Here is a 25688-nt window from a genome sequence, read left to right as displayed (position 1 = left end):
AATAAAAAGCCACCAAAAATTTATTTCGGAAAAATATACACGCTTTCTTGCCAGAAACTTAAATTAAATTTTAAACCTTTTTTAAACTGTCAAAAACGCGGGTATCCAATTTGATAACATAATATCGGTATCATTATATGAAATAACACTAATAAGTTTGACAGATATATTCATAAACATCTGTTTATAATAAATACAAATACTGATTATCTATGGATATATTATACCCAGCTGTCTACACTAAACTAACTGATGGTCTATGGCTCATACCGATATGACATCACAGCAGGGCTTGTCCACGTTTTAGGTCACGAGATATACAGTTTAAAAATTACAATTTTTAATTTTAATATTTTAAAAGAAAAATATGCTTTTATGACTCGAAATTAAAATATTAATGTATGCCTTTTCAAAGAAATAATTTTTGAGTTGAAATCATGCCAGGGGAAACCTTGATCGAAGATACTCGTTTCAAACTCTACAAATTTGGTTTTTTTCCAGATATATTTTCAACCAGTATAGAAAATTTTTTAATTGGATATTTAAAAATTTACCCCTTGAAGCTTTCACTTAGCAGTAAGCTTTTCATACCCTTGTCTAAATAATAATGCATGGGAATTATCTTGTTTCTAAATTTTCGCTGAAGAATGTTTATTTGTTTATTCTTCAAGTTATTTTCTAAGCGTTACAAACTTGGAACTAAATACTTCATATATACAGGGCTTTAATAAACGCGCTTCCCTAGTTAATTAAAACAAAAACAAAAAGTCATTATATGTACATAGTCCAGGTGCGCATAAAGAAATTATTTTGACGTCCTCTATGCCATATTATTATTATTACAAGTGTGACTTGGAGCACGTACTCAACGAACGTCTGATTTAGGGTCGGCCGTTTGGTCACCATGATTTTTAATAATTCATTTTAAATTGTTTTTAGATAAATATTTCCATTCTTATTTAATTTACGATTTATAAATTGTTCTCATTTTATTATTATCATATTAATCGGTGGTCGGATTATTAACTTTATAACATGAAAATTGTTATTGTTTAGTCTTCAAGAAAAAAATATATTGTTTTTTTGTATGTTAGAGAAGTGACATTATTTCAAACATTTTTTTTTTGTTAATGTAAGCAAATTATTGCAAAAAAATATATATGCAACGCATATTTTTTACGATGAATCATTGAATTTTGCTTGTAATCAAGCATCATAACAAGATGTCAATGTCCTTTCTTGCAATATTATAGTATTTGAAGGATGCTTACATGTCTAGCAATACTTTTTTGATTCGATAGAACGATAATTTGTATATACTACCTCGACCCGTACGAAATTTTAAAGTGGCTAAAAATACCTGTGGCTAAAAATAGGCTAGAAAAAATAATATAACTTAAATTGTAATTTACTTTATTTTTATTTATAGGCAATTTTACTACAGATATGATATACAAGTTGCATAACAAAAAAAAAAGGTTAAATGCTAAAACTATGCTATGAGGTACATTTTTAGACCGTAAATCATGAAATTTGATAAGGGAATAGGGAAGATATCGTATGTACAGCAAAGAAAAGGCTAGGGAAATAATATACAAGATTTCGAAAAAAAGGTGCTCATAAAAAATTTATTGATCGAAAAGTATGTCAGTGTTGTCTAAAACTCAACCAACAAAAAATACTATTTTAACTTTTTTTGTCACTTACAATCGCCATTGCTATAAAATTCATTTAGTAAACATGAAAAATCTTACAAATTCGTAGTTATTTCGAAAACTCTATAACCAATTCTTCGATATGTAGAAAACTTGTTGAATTTTCGAAAATTTTTCCTCATTCTAGGTAAAATCTAAAATAATTTTCAACCATTTTCAAGGTAAAAGCGTGGAAACAGGTAGGGGGGGGGGTTCTTCTTCTCGCTAAAGACTAAAATTGATTTAAACCATTAGTATTTTTCATACGATTTCAACTCCGCTGAAATTCTTCACCGTTGATAAGACGGAAATCGTTTGTTTATTCGATACACAAACCTGTGTCTGCTCTGGAAGTGGTTTCAAATTATTTCCAATAAAATTACTCGACTTTGTGACCGTAAAAATGCATCAAACCACAAAAAAATTATTTCTATTGAATTTGAAAAAAAAAAAAAGAAAAGATAATTAAAATCAATTTATTTATGAAATGATTTGAAACATTTTGATTGACGGCGTTGTTAGCCCTAGCCATGTCAAAGTTTGAAGTGCGTGTTATTATGCATTTATTATTTATAATACTTGATGCCTTGCGGTACGCGATCGGTAGGTACGCACGGGTTGCACTCCACTTCAATAATATAAATATGTGTAGGTAGGTACAATTGACCGGAAAGAGATTTAACTTCCGTTTGTAGATGACGCGAATATAAAATAAATTAACCCCCTTTACATCGCTATCTATGCTATAACCTATATTTTAACTGACTTTTTGTGTCATGTCATAGGTTAAAATTGCGTTGATTTTATTTATATGTTAGGCTTTTTTATTTCCTTGTTATTATATGTTAACTGATTTGACATCGAATCGGATTATTAACTTTTTTTATACATTATAAATCTCTGAAAGTACATTTTAAAAAGTTATTTTGTATCTTTTAGACCTTTGTGAGTTAATTCAACAAAAGAAGTAAAACTTAGAATTAAGTGACTTGGCAATCACTTGTCTAATCGAAATGAACACATTTTTTTAGACAGAGTCGATTCAGTCGATAATAAAAAAGTTAATTTATTCTAATAATATTATAGTAATAAAATTAATGTCCCCTACAGAGTGAGTCAGTTGTTAGACAGCCGTATATGACATAATTGTTGAATTCTAAAAATAAATAAACGTATATCTTATAAATAAAACATACAATACAAATGAATTGCGAAACAAAACGCGAAGTAAAAACATAGAAACGCAAAGAATTACACAAAATACAATTGAGTATCATAATTATAGAATCATATGAAATTATATAAATCATATTTCTATGGTTCCGTAGAGAAAAAAAGTCGTTTGGGATATTCTATTTAAAAAAAAAAGGATCAAAGTCTAGTTTTCGACGTGCTATATTTTGTAAATGACATTATTTTTAAGTTCGTCAAGGGAAAGAGACAAATTTCGTTGGAGGGTACTTAAAGATAATGTTGTAAACGTCAAGAAAAAGAATTTTTTTGCTCGTCGAAAATTCTTAGTGTGAAGGACTTCTTTCTAAGGGGTACCAAAATGTTTTTAATTGAGTTACATATTGAAAATAATCATTGAAGTATATGGCTCTGAAAATTTTGCTAGAAGGAAAACTTGTTGGGCTCTACTATGGCCCAAAAAAGTTTTCTGGCTCTATGGTCTAGACCAATTTTTCCAGGCTTAGCTATGAATTTCTCCTGGCGATATTTGCGTGTATCAGTTTCCTGCGAAGATTTACCCTGATCAACTTTCAGCTATTCTATTTTGTGAACCTTACAGAACCCTTTAGCGTATAGTTAGCGCTTGTCTTAACCATCTATAATTGTTTGATTTTAAAATAAGATGTTTGTTGTTTTTGTGTCTATAATAATAAATATGAAAGTTAATAATATAATATAAAATATAAAATATAATATAATTATTATATAAAATATATATATATTCTTTATATTATTGTGTTGGTAACAGATTTAAACAATAGTTTATATGAAATCATAATTAATAAATATATATATATAAATAAATACAACAAAACACTATGAATTCAAAGTCTGTACATGTTGAGTTAAAACAAACATAAGAAAGACGTGTTTGTTGTACAACTTGTATATGTATATAAATATGTTGTACGACTTAAATTGACTGACTAACGATATTATGATAAATAAATACAGGATGATTGATAAAAAACTGTTTAGCATTCAAAGCCCTTTTTATAGGATTGAGATATACGTAAAGCAATTAAAAATTATACTCAAAAAAAATACTTTTAAACTGCAAAATACTTACCAATCAAAATCGTTTTTCACCCACTTTCGGAAAAGTATTTGAAGCTGATGATAATAGCATATGCTTCATTCATATGTGGACAAAAAGTACAAATAATTTTAATGTTAAAAATTATAGGTTAAGTAGATTAATTGGAAGAATGAATAGAACACCTCGCGCTTTTTCACATTGATTTTTATTTTATAACTATTTAAAACGTTACTTCTTCGTTAAAATGTGAATATGCAAAAATTTTAGGTTTTTTTCTTAGATCCATGTTTTTCTCATTTCTTTTGGATGAGAAATTGAGGACCAAGATACCATACTATTTCGAATTCAACGAAACCCAATATGAGCCCTTATTTTCTCTTAAAATTCCTTATAAAAAGGTTTTTGAGACGATTGACTAACTTTCAAAATCCTTCGTGGAAAACGATAAAAAATCCATTTTAAATTTTAATCTATTTGTGGCTGTTCTTCTACAAAATTTGGGATTTCGAGATATTCACGAAAAATAAGTCAAAATCGTTCTTTTATGGATGAAATATCGATATTTCTAGTCGCAAATTTCTCAAAAAGTATAGACATTTCAATACAACCAACTTTATCGAACATTTTTTGGTTTTGAATAAGTTGTTTCAATGATTTGTGGGACTATTTTCATGGACAATATTTCCGGGCTTTAGACATTTCGAAAATATTTGATAGATAAGATTTAGAGATTTCTTTAATAATAATAAAATTGTATAATTTGAAAAAAGAACCAACTTTTATTCTTCCCATTTCTAATCAATTCATCAATATGGTAAATATATGAATTGTACCATGTTGTACAAATCACCCAGTAAATACATAAAACTTATGTACAATATATTTATGTTTCTAAAGTAGTACATTATAACTAAGTACACAGATGTTGACATACTTTATGAACGTAAAGATGAAAATTATTAAGATGATCGAAGAGAATCCGAAAGCTTGTGCTTGGGTACATCTCTCTATTAAAACCCAAGCACATAACACACAAACTTAAAACACTTCATTCTGTATTCAGTGTGAATTACATTCATAAAATAAATACATTTCAAACATTTCTCTTCTCTCATTTATAATATCTCCATAACCATATAGCTCTAAGTTCTAAGTGTGAATTCAAGATTGTAATAATTATCAATTTATACTTACTTGCTTACTTGCTTGCTTTGCTATTAATGTGTTTTAATTAAAATTATATTTATGAGAATATGTGACGATCATAAACTTTAGAGAAAGCATTGCTGTTTCTACGTCCCCTTTTTGGTAATGAAGGAGATTCGTTTTTGAGAGAGCTATTGCTGCCTTGCTATGTTTTAAAGGGTAGTTTATTTACAACGTCTGTTACGAAAATAATGCGATGAAGTTTATGTGGATGCAACATTCTTTTATTATTAAGATATTCATTTTGGTTTATTGAAAGTATCCATGTTGAGATTCATACCATCTTTAATATGGGAGAAAATAGTTTGTATATGGTCAGCCTATATCATCCAACTACCGTTTTACCATAAAACTAATGTCAAATTTGAATACGTTTGAAGTCATTTATTTATTTAAATAATCGGGTAACTACCCACTAAAATTTTCAGATTTAATTTACACTTAGTCCAACTTTATTTAAAAAAAATCAAGCCTTTCATCCAAAGTTACCCTGGCGCTCGTACAGTCTTTAAAATACAAGAGTTTTCAAAAAATGTTCAAAAAATGGTGGAAGCGCAGTTAACTTACGTAATATATCCCTTCTTACTATGTATTATTCATTTATCTGCGCCTCCATCATTTTTTTGTTTGAATTTGACAAAACTTTTTGCATTTGTTTTTGTTTTACCTCTCAATATAAACCTTTTGCTAATCCTAATCCTTGTTGGGGCAGTCTAAGGGCTATATTTCCAAAAAAAAAGCTTTAATTTGTACCAATTAATACAATATAATAGATAATTTATATATTTTTCAAAAAAAAGAGTCATTTTCTTTGCCTGTTCTTACACTTTTACGAAAAACAAGAAAATCTGTCCATAAAATAATTATCTAATATTTAATTTTCACGACATAAACATACAACTCCCTAAAATTGAGGGGAAGAGATCATACACTCAAACAAGGGTGCAAAAAAATTTTTTATTAAAGAATTTTTTAATAGTCCATCTTTAAAACTTTTTTAATGTCGTCTTTTAATTAATATTTTCACAGTTCTTCGCTTTATGGATGTATCAGATGTTGTCTTTGCTGTATTAACATGGCTAATATTGCATAAACTTAATTTTTTTTTAATAATAAGGGTTGTCAGAAATTATTATCTTAGAAGGGATGTTAATTATACTTTTTAAAGAAGAAATTATAATCTTAATAGTTATTGAAATAAATATCACGATATTCGAAATAAAATATTAAGAAATTTTATGTAAAAATTATAATTACAAAAGCTTAAAACAGACTAACGTTTCCCTCAATATCGATATTTCGATTGCTACGGAATCATCTTCAGTAGATAAATTTGTTCATTTTATAGTAATTTTGAAATATGTTTTAAATAAATATGTTTAGAAGTTTTATTTCATACTTTGAAGAATGTTTGTAATGCATTATATGAATTAATTTAGCTACTGACGATGATTGCATTCGAAATATCAATATTAAGTAGATTTTAATTATTTTTTAATAAAATTTCTTGATATAAAAGTCAACGAAAATTCATTCTTATACAATCTCAATGTTTTTATGAATTTTATCATTTAATTCTTTTAATAGTGTTTCCCCTTTGGAAAATAGATCAATCTGATTTACTTTATTCTTTCCCGAAAAATATGATTTCTAATTTCTTGCCAAATTTCTTTTAATTCTGGTCAAAACTGGTATAATTTTCAGCTCTTTTTGAAGAAGAAGTAAGAAAAATGGGAGCGAATTGAAAATAATATAGAAATTTAACTGATGATGTCACAAACGTGACGCCGAAATGTTTAAAAGAAAAATTTCTAATTCGAATCTCATTTCATTTGAATAAAGGTGGTTCTTCTTTTAATGAAATCAGTAATAGTCCTTAAGGCAGAACTAATCTGAATAAAGAATTAAATTTCTTTACGTTGAAACTTGACAACGTCAATTATTTCACCCATTGTCAATTAGAAACGTTATTTTTGTAGAAAAATAAGGATTTACAAATAAAGCACGCGTTTAAACAACAACAACACAAATTTATTCGATCATCTGTTTCCGGGATTTATTTTTCTGTATGTGATATGCGTGTTTAATTTAATTTTTTTATTTCATAACGAATCTGCAATTTAATAATCGTTAATAATATCAAAATCATATATATTGACTTTAAAATTCACCCCATTCAACGATAATATAGCAAGCGATAAATATCAGTTGTATGAATATGTTTGACTTTTTAACATTATGTGAACTTTTGAATATATATAGTTCAAAATAGTTCGTACATCGGTTACAATAAACGCGTCGTCGTTAGTATACATCGAAACAGTGGGAGCAGTGGAAAGGATATATAGCATCGCTTCAAAAAGCGAAACAATCTCTTAGATTACATTAAATGATAGAATTATATAATTTTTATTTGTACCATATGGTTTTTTATTATAAAATAATTATTCTAGTTAAAATGGGATAGAATTATATAATTGTCCTTATTTAACTTAGAAATTATGCGTTTTTTTTTTTTGTTTTTAAAATCAAACAGATGTTACTGGGAAATGTATAACAACCTGCTTAGAAATTCAACGGCTATTTAAAAATTAAAATAATAATTCAATTAAGAAAAATCTCCAATAGTTTTGTCTACAAGGTCTTGATAAATTTTTTCGAATAGGTCGAACAAGCAAAAAACATTCTAGAAAGTGCATCTTTCATTTCTTTGAATGTGAATTTTCGTATGTTCTCCTAGTGATAACTGTTTCTAGTATGCTTCTCTCCTATTTCTGAGAAAGTTTTCTACCACGCTAAATAGTTATGATTGGCGAATTTTATCGAAAAAATGTATTCGACTTGTGCTTTCGGATATTTTAACAAAGCTCCTTTTCTTCTTCATTATAGTCCTTATTTCTCCTTCAATGATAATGTGAGGAAATGAGAATTTTATAAGAAAATCGGGGAATAAAAATTCTGGTTATCTATGCTCACGAGAACAAAAATGTTTCTCCAAATTCTCAAAATTTTGTGAATCAGCAACTTCTCTTAAGAAAACTACAAAAAGGGTGAAATTTTAAAGTCATCACTTTCGTATAATTAACCGGAAAATTTTATTCCAATTAATCCGCGTGTGATCCGAAAAATATTACGCGTGTCAAAAAAAAACACAATGCGATGACAAAATAAATAAAAATATAAAAAAAACGCTACTGTATCGAATCACAATAATTGAGCAATTTTTTTCTATAATAGAAATATTATATATTATATAGAATATAGAATCCATATTTTGAGGTTATGTTAGGGGGTTTTATCAAATAAACAAACAAAAAGCAGTAGAAAATGTTTTTTTGTGTTGTGTTGGCAGAGAATATAATAAGCTTCCGAATGATATTAATATATCCATAAATGTTTTGTGTTATAGAAATAACAAAAGGAACCGTAGCAATAAAAAACACACTGAGGGGATAAGTATGATCTTTTGGGACACAGATCAATAACTACCTGAAAAAAAATAGGTTAAAAAAAATGCATATGATATGAGGCTGGTAAATTTTTTATTGATCTAGAAATTTAAAATTGCGTTTTTTTCATCATTCTAATACGAAGTTAATCTAAAACCATACCAAAATCTATTTAAAAAAGTTGTAAAAATATACACTCATATCGGGATTCGAACCCAGACCTCTTGGATTGTAAATGTGTAATTTTTTCTACTTAACTATTTTTTACTTGTCATCGTTGCCAAAATATTTGCCCGACACTCAAGTGAGGGATTTGTTTCAAATAAAACCAAAAAATCTAACAGTTGTCGATTTTAAAGTTTTCGATTTCGCTTTTTCTCCGTGAGTACGCCAACTTTCTATCATGAAGTTGAAAAAATAGTTTTTTCTTTTTTATTGTTATGAGATCAAGTAAGTCATCATCATAATTTTCAACCCCATCCCCTCATCCTACTGTGTACCACCCCTAACTTATTTATTATCCGTTGAATGCTCTGGTGATATCGTTTTCATTATTTGTCTGATTCACGCCTGTGCGTATAATAATAGAAGAAATATTGTTATTAATAATATTTGTTGTAATAAAAAAAGGGTTTAAAAAATGATTTTTGTTGTTAAGTTAATGTGACAACATTAAAAATTTTTTAAAAAGGATTTTAAAGGGTTCGATTACGATTATTTGATGTCTATATTAAAAATTAATTTGATTTTTTTGTGTGTGTAAAAACTGGTTTGTCTCTTTAAACACATTTACCCTAATCTGAATGTAGGAGCTATGGGAAAAAGAGCATCGAAATAATTTTCCCGTTTTTGCTAGATTGTTAGATCTAGCCAGAAATCTGTCTCTATATAATCTGCAGTGAGGCAAGCCAAAAATCTGCGACTATTTTTGGGGAAATCTATGAAAACATATCATCCCTCTACCGTTTTAAAAGACCAAAGTTAAAAATGCCTACGTTTAAAGTCATTTATTTATTTAAATAATCGGACGAGCCCCCCTCAAATTTTCAAAATTCATTTAGACTTAGTACAACTTCATATAAAATAAAATAAGCCTTTTATCCAAAACTGCCCTGGCACTCGTACATTCTGAATAAAATCCGGTGCTAAAATGTATATCTAGGCCCTAAATCTGCTAATTAAAAATGTAAATTCCAATTTTTTTTAAGATTTAATGAGCACCGTTATTTTGATGGTCACAGTATTTGTAGAGCTAAAACGGTTAACTTTCACTTTAACCATACCTCCATTTTTACCATATATATATCTAAAATAACCATACAATATATAAAATAAATGAATACCTATTTATATCAATTATCTACATGTTTCCCTAATACTATATTATATAAAATAGATTTAAAAGGGTTTAAAAAGGACCACAGCATCCAGAACATCTGTGATTCTATGCAATTTTATTGCCATTTTAAGATAAAAAGCAAAAATTTTCTATTATTATAATTTTAATTTATTTTAATTTAAAATATATTACCAATTAAAAATTGATATAAAACAAAGAGGTATAAATGGTTTTGTATAGCGTGATCTTTATTTATAAAAATTACATATAATCAAGTTTTTGTTATATTTTAATCCATCGGACTTCCAGATTTAATTCCGTTCGTAATATTATAGGTTTAACAGTGATAAGTAGATACATATAACACATATACTCGATAGAGTACGATACGCGATGGAATATGGTTGTATGGATTGAACTGTATGAATGGTTTTTTATGGTATGCAATATGGATTTAAAAAAGATGTTCTCCTAGTAAAATATCTTTTAATAGATATGCGCATCTATTCTCTATTTCTGTTTTTTTTCTCCTTTTTAGGGATAAAAAGTGTTTAAGATGGAATCAGATAAAGAAGAGAGAGTCCCAAAAATGGTATCGCTAAATATTTTTTATTAGCGAATATATCTATATTCAAAGTTAATGAATTCACTCTAGAATTTTTCCCTTTAGAGGTGCTCCATTTTCGTGCTTCCGCCATTCGGTAGTGAAAAAGGGGAAAACGGGTGAACTATGCTATAACTTGACAATATAAAACGAAATGTAAGAATAAATTTTCAAATATCTGGAGTAATTTGCAAAATATTGAAAATTAATAACTTTGTTTAATTATTTAGCTTTCGATATTTCGAAAATCAAGGCAGATATCGAAAGATTTTATTCTTATTTACAACAAAATTCATCACAAATAATTTCAACCCTAAATCTAAATATGCTTTGGTGCTGGAACTACCTTAAAAGTCTTTTGGAAGAGCTCTGCTAATAAAAAATATGACATTTCTAATTAGAAGTGTAAAAAAAACTACATAAATCTGTCAATAAATACTAACGTTATAGATATTTTTGAAAAATAGCCCTAGAAATGTTGGATGCCACTAAGATATTTTATCATAGTCTCAGCTTATAGATTCTCTCCACTCTAGGTATGTCAAAAATATCTTAAGAATCTTAAGAATGGGTTATTTTCATTCTGATCTCCTGTTACATATTCATACAACAGATATTTTACTTTTACAACAGATATTTTACATCTCTTTACATGGTTACAACAAAACTTCTTTATTCTTGTCAAATTCAGCTTGCGATTTGGTGACGTTGATAAACCCACCCACTTTTATTACATGCTCAATAAAATAAGGGATGTTTTCATTGTCTCGAGTGATATTAATGTCAAAGGGGTTGGATTTTTTAGCTTTGATAGTAACAGGATCATAAAAAAAAATCAAGATTAACATTTTATATGATACAGCTGGTTTTTTATATTTGATTTGAAAAGCGATAAAAAAAGGGTTCTTACCCAAAAAAAACGATTATTATTGGGAAAAAAAAATCAAATTAGTTTTTGTGGCACGCGTAACAAAAAGTATGTTATCGGTAAATTTAATAAATTCAGCCCAAAAATGAAAAATGGTGTTTATTTAATGGTTTAATATAAAATATTAAATCATATTTTTTAGAAAAATTCGGTAGAATTTGATACAACTCGAAAAACTATTGATTTTTAGACGATGTTTCTGGGATAAAGTTGTCATGCTATACTGAATATTTATAAAAAGATTTTTAATGAATTTTCTAAAATTTAATTTGTTTTATAACTCATTTGTTTTATTAAGGATGTATGAGCATGACAACAATGTTTGATTTAAAGGCTCAAAATTTGTTTGTAGGTAGTCTTTTACTCAAAGAATATGTGGTTAAAATTTCAGCTTAGGTAACCGTGCAAATTTTTAAGAAAAAAGTCATTAAAAATCGATATAAAATACATTGGCTCTTATGGAGGAATCTCAAAAAACGACATATTTTGGAAGTTTTTGATAATTTTCATTTGGAATGAATGAAAACAAATTTAAAAAAAAACTTTTTAATAGAAAGTAAACATATTAGCAATGAATTAGAAAAGAAAAAAACTAAGTGTCACCGTCCATATAAGGGATGTAAGAGCAGGGTAGATTAAGGGTTGAAATTATTTTTATCTTATTTTCAACTTTGATGATGAATTTTGTTATAACTTCATGAATGTAGACGAAAAATAAGAATAAAATTTTTCGATATGTGTCTTGGTTTTCGAAATATCGAAAGCTAAATAATTAAATAAAATTTTCAATTTTCGATATTTTGAAAATTAAGCCAGATATCGAAAAATTTTATGCTTACTTTTCGTCTTATATCGTCAAGTAATAATATAAATTTATCATCAAAATTGAAAATATCTATTTTTAAATTTGTGCCCCCACTACCATGCTCATACATCCTTAAGTCGTTAATACAGAAATCTATTAAATTAATACCAAAAAATATTAAGTTATCACCCTTCAAACCCAATTCAAAAAAAAAAGAATCTCCCGTTGATTTTTATTAAACAAATCAATAATTAAATTAATAACCACTAAATTAAGTATTTAAAAAATAATTAAATTAAATAATAATAAATATTTATTTATTTTCGCTTCATGAATTTCACCTATACAGGTGGTTTATTATTATTGTTTTATAAAATGCAATGCATCAATGATTTTTTTTTCAACCGGTACAACATTCCATCAAATATTATTGTACCATATGGGATATTTTTTAACGTAAAAAAGCGTATTTTAATAAATAAAGAGAGATGTATGGTTTTATTATTATTTTTACAATATTTTGTCTCAATTTTTACTCATTTTTTGTAATATTAAATTTTATTTTTGTAACAGTTTTTGAAGACGGATAGTTCACATAATTATGAAATAAAAATATTCTTAAAAATAATTATTATTTTAATCCAAATGTCGTTTTTTTGTAAATAAATTGAGTTGAGTTAGAGAAATTAATATATCACCTGTAGAGTTATGTTTTTGGCGCTAAATTTCTAAAGGAAGGGGTGTTTATGATGCAGAAACCGTGGGAGAAAATATTTATTTCTCATCTAATTATTATGTATTTTCAAAGTAGTCACTTTTTCGAATTTAATTCCCATAAAACTACGAAAAGTCGTTGAAAATTTTTAAATAAATTTTTCTGGATTAAATAAATAATGACTTAATATTTAATATTTAAACAGATTAAAAAATGGTACAAGTTTTTTTTTTCGTCTTGGGAATTTATTTATATAAAAATATTCTTCATGAAACTCTATTATAGTCTCGTGAGACTCATCATTTATTACAAATGTATTTAATGTTTTAACTATGCGATGTAGAACTGATGGTTACTGATATTAAAAGTACAAACAAAGTCAGGAAATGGTTTTCAAAATAAATTAAACTTTCTAAAGCATTTTTAAAGCTTGATTGAAAATTTTGATATACAATAAATTAGATTGGTCGAATTATTGGGCTTTTTCACTCATTTTGTGTTCTTTTTTCATAAAAATTTTACTAAAATACATTTTGAAGTCAAATTTTTGAGCCTAATTTTTTTAATTTCACCTCCATATGAAGGGTTTTTTAATTGAAACTTTTCTAGTATTGATTCCCATAAAATCTAACTTGTTTCATATTTAAATTACTAGATGGCCGTTCAACCTTAACTGAAATATTTCAATGGTAAATATTTTCCTGTCTTTAACTGTACATTTATGAATACATAATCATTACTGAAACAATTATTATATTTTTTCATTAATGACAGTCAATATTTAAACAGCCATAAGCTTTCATGATGCTTTTTAAAAATAAGGTCCAGTGAAACAACCCTTAGAAAGCTATAGTTTATATTTTTCTAGGATTTGACTTTCGGAAAAATTACCCATTTACACCTTCTAGTTTTGGAGAAATCTGTATGAAAACCTATCGTGCATGTATCCCTAAGCTTTTTATTTAAAATTGCCTTGGTATCACTCGTATATACTTAAAATTGAAAATATCTCTGGTAATACTAACTTCACAGAAAAAATCGGAAAAATTTTGTATTCTTCCATCTATCTTTCTTCGATTTCACCCCAAAAATCGAATGAAATCGAATTCTCACCACTGAATATCTAAAACTTTTGAATCCATTTTTAATAATTTTTAAAACTTTTCAATTTTCCAATAATTATATTTCATACCTCATAAAAATTGATTGACCGCATCCATATAAAAGTATAAAAAAACCACCCTCCCATAATCAATCAGAGTGTGTAAAAAGCAATAAATTAAAAAATAAATAAATACAATATATAATTTTTATAAATAATATTTATATTAAACAAATATGAAATGATATTACTTTTAACATAGAAAAGTAGTTAAAAAAAGTACCCTTATTACTAACCAATCAAATTTCAGTATTATATACAAAATATACAAACATTATTAATAAATTTATATATTGAATGTATGATAGTTCAAGGGGATGATATTTATAAAACAAAGATAACATATGTTAAAAGTCATGAAACGCGATACATTTGTCTTTATTTTTTTTGGAATTATGATGAATATATTTAGTATTTCCATAATGTTCCACCTGTTTATTAAAATTGAATTTAAACAGGAAAAAAAAGACAATATTCTGAAGCACTTGATTCATCCATCAGATATGCTTAGAAACGTGTAGCTATTCGATGTAGAAAGACTTCTTCTAACTAAAAAGTGACTTCATAGTGTAATCTTCTATTAAAGTTATCATCATCAATTGTATTTTTTTGTGGATTTTTATTGGGATTAAAAAGTGTTTTTTTCTAATTTTTCGTGGTGAGTTATTTAAATATTTATTTTTAAATTATTATTTAAAAGATAATTTAACTAGATTTGCTGAATTATTATATAATTTTTCCTATTTTTATTTATTTTTTAAAGTTATTAAAAAATATTATTATTAATAATTAAGGATGTATGAGCATTACAACAATGTTTGATTTAAAGGCTCAAAATTTGTTTGTAGGTAGTCTTTTACTCAAAGAATATGTGGTTAAAATTTCAGCTTAGGTATCCGTGCAAATTTTTAAGAAAAAAGTCATTAAAAATCGATATAAAATACATTGGCTCTTATGGAGGAATCTCAAAAAACGACATATTTTGGAAGTTTTTGATAATTTTCATTTGGAATGAATGAAAACAAATTAAAAAAAAACTTTTTAATAGAAAGTAAACATATTAGCAATGAATTAGAAAAGAAAAAAACTAAGTGTCACCGTCCATATAAGGGATGTAAGAGCAGGGTAGATTAAGGGATGAAATTATTTTTATCTTATTTTCAACTTTGATGATGAATTTTGTTATAACTTCATGAATGTAGACGAAAAATAAGAATTAAAATTTTTCGATATGTGCCTTGGGTTTCGAAATATCGAAAGCTGAATAATTAAACAAAATTTTCAATCTTCGATATTTCGAAAATAACGCCAGATATTGAAAAATTTTATTCTTATTTTTCGTCTTATATTGTCAAGTTATAATATAATTTATCATCAAAATTGAAAATATCTATTTTTTAAATTTGTGCTCCCACTACCGTGCTCATACATCCTTAATTCCTTAATATTGGATACAATTTTGGAGCCAAAATTTTTTATTTTTATTTTATTGCTTTTTGAATGTACTTTTATAGAAAATCAAAGATTTTTTCTAATACTGAGTTTTACTTAGAGTGGAAATCATTTGTTTGCATTTTTGGAACTTTTTTAAGACAAACTTTTGGTGCTTTTATGACGCCATTGTTCATACAATAATCCACGCGTCATATAATGACTCAAAAATAAATGACTATTACAATTTATATTTTTTAAAATGTTGAAATAACTAATAATAATGAATTTTTAATAAATAATGTAAAAAAAATAAAATATATTTATAATTGTTAAAACACGCACACGTTTTAACTATACTATAGTCACATGTGACATACAAATGACTGTCACAATAATGACACATTATTATAAAAAAAAGAAGCATCAAATCGATGGACGCGTCGGGATTCGATCATTATCGAAATAGAAATAGACATCTAAATATTAATATATTATCACGCATATTTGCTTGTTTATAATTCTTATCAATTTACATATCTTTCATTTTTAAAAAAGAACAAAAAAATGCATTTATAACTAGATAGAAAAAAAAACTTATCTATAGCATGTTTTAGAAAAAAATAATTTAATTTCTATTTTACTTGAAAACAAAAGCACATAGCCAACCCCATTCTATGAGTTGCTTGCCTTTTTGGAATGAAAACTTTGGTCGTTATTTTGGGAAAGTCACAAATGGCGCTGAACAGTCAAAATTGATCTATGAAATGACTAGAATACTAAAAGAATAGGTTATTTTTTAACCCCCGAACCAAAAAAAGAGGTGTTATAAGTTTAATCGCTATGTGTGTCTGTCTGTGGCATCGTAGAGCCTAAATGGATGAATCAATTTGGATTTTGTTTATTTCATTTGGAAGTTAATTTAATGAGGAGTATTCTTGGCTGTATTTCAAGTGCGAGCTTAGAGTTCCGTACCTGGAACAAGGAACAACTAAATAATCTTCGCTCTTCAAAATCGGTTCTAAGGAAAAAAGAAATTTAGTGGGAAGTGTTCTTAGACACGTTTAAAGTGGGACCTTAGGGTTCCGTACTAGAAAAATTTCTCGGGGGTTTTTTAAATTTTGTAAATTTCACTTGCTATTCGACAATTTATTGATTCATTTGAACAACATTGCTATAAGTTACTATAGTTTTGTAATATCCATCTACTTATTCAACACCTTTCTTAGTACGCCATGTTTTGAGAAAACAGGGTATCTTTTATTTTAACCCCTTCACCTTTATTACTGATTATTAATTACAAAAAAAAAAATCACCTGTATATTATACAAACTAATTAATAAAATATGAACATTAAGTTTTTATAAATGGTTTTTTATTATGTATACAAAAATATATAAGTGAGTAAATAATATGGGTTTCCACATTACCGACCATTTTTAATAAATAATACAATAAATAATACACATTAATAATTGTTGATGTAGTTATTGCTCGTCGCTTCGGCTATCATTGTCCGGCGAGCATAATGAGGCGATGGTACTTTTTATTATCTTTTCTAGTAAATATTTAATATGGATATAAATTATCAGAAGTTTTCAGATCCTTATCGAAAACATAGACAAAAAACAAAAAATTGATCATTTATTTTAATTGGAATCGTAACACTAGTTATGGATGAAATATTACTGATAATTTTTCTTTTCGATTTTTTTCCAATTAATTTTTTTCTAATTTTTCATATTTTTTTTCGAAATAAAAGTCGAGAAACTGATATTTTTTTATTTCATAATAATTCGGGTGTTCCACAAGGTGTTATCCTTGGCCCTATATTTATTTTTTTTACCAATTATTTTGCTTTCAAAGGAGGTATCATAAAATTTTACTGAAAGTTTTTTTTTTCTGTTTTGTTTCAGCGGAAATTGGTGAAGACGAACGAGAAATTGGCGACGAGGAGGATGTAACAACCCAATGTCCACTTTGTCGGGATAGTTTTCATTTTGAAAAGTAAGTAAATTATTTTTTAACATCTTTTAATTGGGTAATAAAAGTTTTAAGACAGAAAGATTTCGGAGAATATCTTAAAAGTTGATAGCGTATTTTTACCAAGGACTAGACTTTTCAAATTTTGATCATTCGTTAGTTTTAGGAATTACTCTTTCTTTTCGTTTGAATGGCAGTCATTTCATATAGAAAGCATTTTTCAAATTAAGAAGTTTTTGAATCATTTGTACTTTATAGAACTCTATCAAAATTTGGTAAATGTAATTCTTGGTGCGTAATTAACTAAATCTTACATACACTTAAAATCAATGGTGATTTTATTTACACCAACCGCCTTAAAACGTAGCTATTAAAATAGTGTGAAATCAATGAACATAAAAAAAAAAATTAAAAATATTGATTTGATGGATTGGATACTTTTAAAATATTCAATTTCTAGTAATAAATATTTTCCAATGAAACTAGAAAAACTAATTTACAACTAATAACACTTTGAAAAATTATAATTACATAGTTTTCTCGAGTATACATAGAATTGAAATTCGATTTGACTATTTATTAAAAATAATAAATTGATATTATTATTTATTTGTATATATATGCGATGATTATTTCAAACTTTAATAATTTAAAAAAAAACATAAGTTTTTTTTTTAATGTATGAAAATTGATTTATATAGGGTAGTCCGTTATGACCGCCAATAAAAATAGAAATAACTTCTCAATTAGGTACTCACTTCTAATGGATTGTTTTGAAAAACATTTCAGATTAGTTAAAAAAAAATTCAAGCTGAATGTTAAGATTTTCCATAAAAATATTAACACATAAATTAAAACTGTCCTTGAAGAATCCAAAATTAAATTTTCTAAACTATAATTAGATAATTTTCTATCAATTTTCGATAAAATACATTTTATTTTATTTATAATATTCTATATTGCGGTAGATTTGCACTGTTTTATGACGTATATTAGATTCTAATATGTCTCTACAAAGTGATACAAAAATATTGGTTACACAATTTTCATGTTTCTTAGAAATCCGAATGATAAATGTGGCACTGTTTAGTACACTGTTCAGTGCACTTTAAATTTTTGAATATTCAATTTTTGTCATACTCAAACAAATCGTTAAAATGGTGGAGGTGCAGATAAATGAATAATACATAGTAAAAAGGGATATATTATGTAGTTTAACTGCGCTTCCACAATTTTTTGAACTTTTTTTGAAACTCTTGTATTTTTAACCATCCAAAAAAAGTCAACCTTAAATAACTCAACCAACAAAATTCAACCAATTCCTAGCCTATTTCGCCAAGCTTTAATATGTATTTCATAACGATTAAATGGTGGCAAAAATGATGATTCAAGTCGGAAAAAATGATGAAATGTTTCAAATTTATTAACTGAGTAAAAATTGACAATTTAAGACGAAAAATAAGAATCAAATTTTTCTGGAGTAATTTTAAAAATATCGAAAATTTTGTTTAATTATATAGCTTTCAATATTTCGAAAACCAAGGCAGATATCGATAAATTTAATTCTTTTTTTTTTCGTCTGCATTCCTGAAGTTATTACAAATTTCATCACCAAAGTTGAATGTTAGGTACAAATAATTCAACCACAAGTCTAAACTTGCGTTGGCGCTCGTACTACCTTAATTTAAACAAGTAGAAGTTTTAATTCTCTTATCTAGAGGAGTATAAAATTCCAATTTTTATTGATTAATTACTACAACTTTGATATCAAACGGTCCATAAGTCCATAAGCCCATATAATATTGCTGAGAAAACTTTTCGACCACTATTCTTGTTACATCTTGTACTCGTATATATATATTTTAATATGATATCAATTACAAGTTTTAATATTATCGTTGTATGTCGATTGAATGTGTTATAGTAGTGAAGTGAAGTGAAGTTGGATGGATTTGATTATTATTATTGTCCCTTCACTTCAAGTTTTTGTTCCACAATGACCCTTTGACACGCAACGCACCAGGCTAACCGCACATCTATGTGCTTATCGTTTGCTTTATAGCTAAAGCTCTAATACAATATATATATATATAAGATGTATATCACGCTCGCTCGTCAGTCGCGCGCTCTTCAATATAAATATTATATTTATATTATAAAATATACATTGTGTTTCATGGAAAATTCGATCAAAATTATTTGTATAGCAAGTCGAAAATTAGTGACAAAATTCGATTATAATAATCTATCAATAAATCAAACCTCTAAACAAGGCAAAATGTGTCTGCGCCGAACATTTTTCAAAATCCTTCCTGGGCTTTAAGGATGTATGAGCATGACAACAATGTTTGATTTAAAGGCTCAAAATTTGTTTGTAGGTAGTCTTTTACTCAAAGAATATGTGGTTAAAATTTCAGCTTAGGTAACCGTGCAAATTTTTAAGAAAAAAGTCATTAAAAATCGATATAAAATACATTGGCTCTTATGGAGGAATCTTAAAAAACGACATATTTTGTCGATAAGTTTTTGATAATTTTCATTTGGAATGAATGAAAACAAATTTAAAAAAAACTTTTTAATAGAAAGTAAACATATTAGCAATGAATTAGAAAAGAAAAAAACTAAGTGTCACCGTCCATATAAGGGATGTAAGAGCAGGGTTGATTAAGGGTTGAAATTATTTTTATTTTATTTTCAACTTTGATGATGAATTTTGTTATAACTTCATGAATGTAGACGAAAAATAAGAATAAAATTTTTCGATATCTGTTACGCGACCTACGTGCCGGATTAATCCATGTCGAGGCCCCTAGGCAATTCAATTCTCAAATAAAATGATTATAAAATCAGCAATTTTCGCAGTTTCTTAAGAATACATAAAATAGACTTTCTCGTGACAGGTGGAATTCTCTCAGTATACACAGGGTATATAAAATAAATCTACTCACTTGCAGTACAATATAACACACTTAATACATATCTAATTCAAATATAATGTTATATTTTTATTAATATTACTACAAATATAAACATTCACACGATGACACCATTATTTTATTACAGAGTGTGGCATAAGTGGATATACACAGGTGTATTAGATATTTATTTCTTTATCATTGGTAAAAGTATTTTGTCTTGCTAATAATCCAAAATTTTCAGTAGGTGTTGAATAAATAGATGGATATTAAGAAACCATAGTAATATACAACAAAATTGTTTGTATTTATAAACTGTGAAATAAAAAATAGCCTACTCTTTTAATGGTCTAGTAATTCCATAGACCACAGCTGTTTTTTCTATAGATTTAACGAAAAATAGGTACGTCTTATAGTAAATATTATGAAATATTGATTTAAATAGTTATTTTAAACTTTTAACTGTATATCTACTGATGCCCCACCCTGTATATTCATCATCATATACTTCTGGTTGCAATAGTGGTTTTTTGCTTCAAAATAGAAAAAAATATCATCAACATTAAAATAATATCGATAATAATATACCAACCTTTTCTGATAGCGATAAAATTTATATATTTTTAAAAATAGAGCTTTCATGCTATTTTTATAAACTGAAATTTAGATTTCTTTTTTGTATAAATGCATGAATATCGATCGAACTGTCCAGATCTGATCACAAAAGTCAAAAACCTTTTTGATTTTTTTCTATTTTTAAAATATAAATTGTGCAATTAATTTTATTCCATGATTTCATTCAAAATCAGATTTAGTAAAATTTAAAAATAAATACTATAATTCAAAATTGTTGTTAAAATAACTAATAGAGTGAATTGTTAAAACACCGTGTATATACTGAAAACTTTATGATATATCAAATTTTGTGTGGAATAAACATGTCTTGTAGCTTAAAAGATTTTGTGTGACAAAACCTTCGAACTGACTTTGTCAATGAGGATTTCCTAGGTGGCCTTATTTTAGAAAATAGTTTTCTGATACCAAGCGGACACAAAAATAAGTATACACGAAAATTAAAACCATCTGATACATTTCACATCGTAAAATATTTTGAGAAATTTATTATCTTCTCCCTTTTATATCCTTACACGAAGGGCTTTGAGGACAGACGATTACAATTATAAAAATAAAGTTTCTATAACAAATGAATTGACCTTAGAAAATTAAATGATAGCTGTTAAAGTAGTATGAGTGGATTTCTTACCCTTCTTTGGTTAAAGTTGTTTTTCGTCCATCAATTTCATTTCACACCCCCATCTAGATATATAGATGGTCTATACGTTATGAATATCACACGTCATAATACAGTACAAAAACACCCCCTAATTTGATTCAAGAAAGGGTCATTATTAAGTGAGAAAAGTTAGTTTTAATGTGTTGTACAGGGTAATTGATTATAGTAAGTACATTTCAGTTTAAATAGTTTTTTTCTTTAAAATATGTTAAAACTTATTTACTGAAAAAAAAGTTGGAAAATTACACAAAAAGTTGATTTTAAAACGATTAAATTTTGGATATATTATTTTCTTTAGAAATTCACTATGAATGAATTATTTCTGGCACCGAAGAGCATCTTGTTTCATGCCTTGTTACCCTGTTCATTTTTTTCCTCATAGGTTCTAAAATATTTTATATAATAACTTTAACTCTCTGAACATATTGAAATCACCCTGTCAATGATACTTATCTTTTAAATTATTCATTAATTGTCTCGAACTAAAAGTGTCAATGTTAATGATATTTTTTAACTATTTTTTATAGTTATTTTCGTTAAAAACAACCATTTTTTTATGAATATAAGAAAATAATAAATAATAATTACAATTACAGTACAGAGTGATTCATAAACAATTATCGATTATTATTAGTTTTATTAATACAAATTTTCTTTGATTACAGATTAGACGAACATTATGCCGTTGCACACAGTCATGATTTCAAAAATTTCAAATTAAAATCAGAATTTAAAAACAAAAAATTTCCGTGTGAAACTTGTTCAAAGGTAAGAATTTTTTTTTTCAAATTCACTTTACTTAGAAAGCTTACTGTTTAGTGTCAGCAATCTAAGTTTAGTAAAAGTTGTGATAAAGTCGATTCAAAATCAATTAATTTTCGAATTCTTATTTCAGACATTTCCAGACGCTGTTACTTTACAACGACATATACGAAAACATCATCTCGGCGCACGAGCACATCCCTGTCCCACATGCGGTAAAGCGTTTAATTCATCATCTGGTTTAAAACAGCACATGCACATACATTCATCGTATAAGCCATTTGAATGTGAAGTCTGCTTCAAAGTAAGTATATTTCAGCCAGTTCTCGTTTTAACGAATTTTACAAAAAAAACGAGAACATAGACGATTCGAAAGGCCTTAAGTATAAAATTCTAATTTCGTTTGCTTTTCTTTTCCAGGCGTACACACAATTTTCGAATTTATGTCGACACAAACGAATGCATGCGGCATGTCGTATGAGAATCAAATGTGATAAATGTGGTCAACTATTTAATACAACGACATCACTATCGAAACATCGACGATTTTGTGAATCAACGAGCCGAACACCAGCATTATACGAACCACCAGCCGAAATGCCAATGAGTAATATACCAGCTGTGATGGGTGCAAATAATCCATATCGATTTTTTCTACAACATCGTCCGCCCACAAGTTTACCATTTTTCCCACCAAATTTCAATCCATATCCATTATTTCATCCATCAGCGGCCGGATCACATCCACCTGGTACACCTGGTCAATTTAATAATCCATTTTTATTTAATCGAATTCCACAATTACCACGTGAAGCATCACCTGCAGGAAGTCAGCAGGGATCATCGTCACGAGAAGATGATATGGCTCAACATCATCGCACAACCAGGCCCCCAAGTACAGCTGATCGTACTCCTGAACAACAAAATCATAAACCTGTAATTCCGCCACCAGTGATTTCAATACCAGATCGATTTACTCCACCTCGAAATAATTCTGCTAAAGTTTCACCACCTATGGCAGAAGAAGCATCCTCACGATTACGACCATCACCATCGAGACCTTCGTTTAACAATCCACGCGAACAAATGCCTTCAACTCGACAAAAGAATAGATCACCACCGATACCTGCAACTTCGACTAACGACGAAAGTGCTAATAGTGTGCGATCGGATGAAGATGACGAAGATATAACATTACCACATGATCTATCGTTACGAAGTACTCCGAATACAGTTGAAGTTGTTGAAAATTCAAAAGAAAAACCAACGGAAAATGAGAATGAAAAATCTCAAACAACCGTATCCGAACAACCCTTAGATTTGACAATGCGTAAACAAGATTTTACCAAACCAGAAAGTCCTGTGGAAGTGTCTGAAGATTATAGTTCAAAAAAACGAAAATTAGAATCTCCTCCCCAGATTCAAAAACAAGCAACAGTTGTCAGTGATGATAACGATTCGAATAAAAGTAACGATATCGAAATGTCACCATCACCGCGAGAGGAATTATCACCACCCCAACAAAAGATCATGGAAAAAAATTCAACGCCACAAGCTACGCTCAATAATCAACCAATGGCGTATCCACAACCAATCAATCCAAGATTATACAATGTAATGTGTCGACCTCCGAATTTTTTAGGCTTCCCGCCTCCCCCAGGACATTCAAACACAACACCTGATCGATTATTGCCAACACAAGCACCACATTTTGGTCCACCCCGAGGATTTCCCTTCCTAAATCATCCATTACGACCGACATTCGATATGTTACGTTCCACACAACTACCCACTGATTTCGGGAATACCGTAAAACCTTTTCAAGATGTCATGCATCAGAATAATAGTGGAAAGCTAAAAGATCGATACGCTTGTAAATATTGTGCTAAAGTATTTCCACGCTCCGCAAATTTAACACGTCATTTACGCACACACACGGGAGAACAACCGTATAAATGTAAATATTGTGAGCGAAGCTTTAGTATTTCCTCGAATTTACAACGACATGTTCGAAATATTCATAATAAAGAGAAACCGTTTAAGTGTCCGTTATGCGAACGATGTTTCGGCCAGCAAACGAATTTAGATCGACATTTAAAGAAACACGAAGCGGATGATGGTAGTATGGTTGGTGAAGTTGCGGATTCACCAGGAAGTAGTAACGAGAATGATCGTGATAATTATTTCGATGAAATCCGTTCGTTTATGCGTAAAGTTGAGTGTAGTGGCGATGCCTATGCAAATCATATGTATACAACTCCCCCACATCATTTACACCCTCTGGACGTCGGTAAAGATGAAAATGATGAATCATCACGACTGAATGTGTTAGACAATGATTTAGGTAATCGATCATCTTTGTCGAGTCCATACTTAATTAATGTGAAACAAGAGAAAGAAGAACTATTAAATAATAACGATCAACCGATTGAGATAATAACTTAGCCGATTTTTTATTATTGTTGAAAAATTCAAAACAAGAAACAAAAAAACAGTTCCTACACAACAATCGTTGTGTGTTTTTACAAAAATGAAAAAACAATTAATTTGTGTTTCAAAAATTAAAAAATTATATTCATTGTGATATTTAAAAATATTTGACATTTTAAAAATAAATTAAGATTAAATTTAAGTGCAAATAATAATTGTTAATTTACACACTTTGTTTTTTTAATTAAAAAAAAAAAAATCGTGTTTTTTCGATGCCGAAAATTTCTAGAAAAATTTGTTGTAGCCAAATATGTATTTATTTAAAATTTAAATCGTCGGAAATTCGAGACTGCTTTGTTTCTAAGAGATACTGTCACAAAAACATTATCATTTGTTGTCAATAGATGGTGATGGAAAACCAATGGCATTGGTGGTGGTTCCTGAAAAATTCGAGAAAAATCGAAACGTCGTTCGTTATTTATCCAAAATTCCGTGTTATTTGTATAATTATTTTAATAATTATCAACCGTCTGAATTAAGACAAAGTTAGTTTCCAATTTTCAAATTATATTGATTATGTTTCAAAGCTAACAAAAATGCGAACGCACTTTTGCACAATTTGTTGAAGAATTCGAACATAATTTCCCTGCAAAAGTTTCAAAAATCAAAATTCAGTTTCAAAAATGTTAAAATGGCACA

General features: G+C 27.8%; 1 protein-coding gene across 1 annotated transcript in view; it reads left to right on the top strand.

Annotated features, from left to right (window-relative positions):
- LOC123300625 (histone-lysine N-methyltransferase MECOM-like) overlaps positions 1–25053 on the top strand; it is a 61595-nt gene extending 36542 nt beyond the window's left edge. The window contains exons 5-8 of the mRNA XM_044883222.1: positions 17522–17612; positions 22463–22565; positions 22693–22863; positions 22980–25053. Coding sequence (XP_044739157.1) covers positions 17522–17612; positions 22463–22565; positions 22693–22863; positions 22980–25004 — 2390 coding nt within the window. The 3' untranslated portion in view covers positions 25005–25053. The remainder of the gene's footprint in view (positions 1–17521; positions 17613–22462; positions 22566–22692; positions 22864–22979) is intronic.
- The last annotated feature ends 635 nt before the right edge of the window (positions 25054–25688 follow it).

Source organism: Chrysoperla carnea, chromosome 5, assembly GCF_905475395.1.
Source record: "Chrysoperla carnea chromosome 5, inChrCarn1.1, whole genome shotgun sequence".
Classification (NCBI taxonomy): Eukaryota; Metazoa; Arthropoda; class Insecta; order Neuroptera; family Chrysopidae; genus Chrysoperla; species Chrysoperla carnea.
This window is presented reverse-complemented; position numbering and strand designations above follow the sequence as displayed.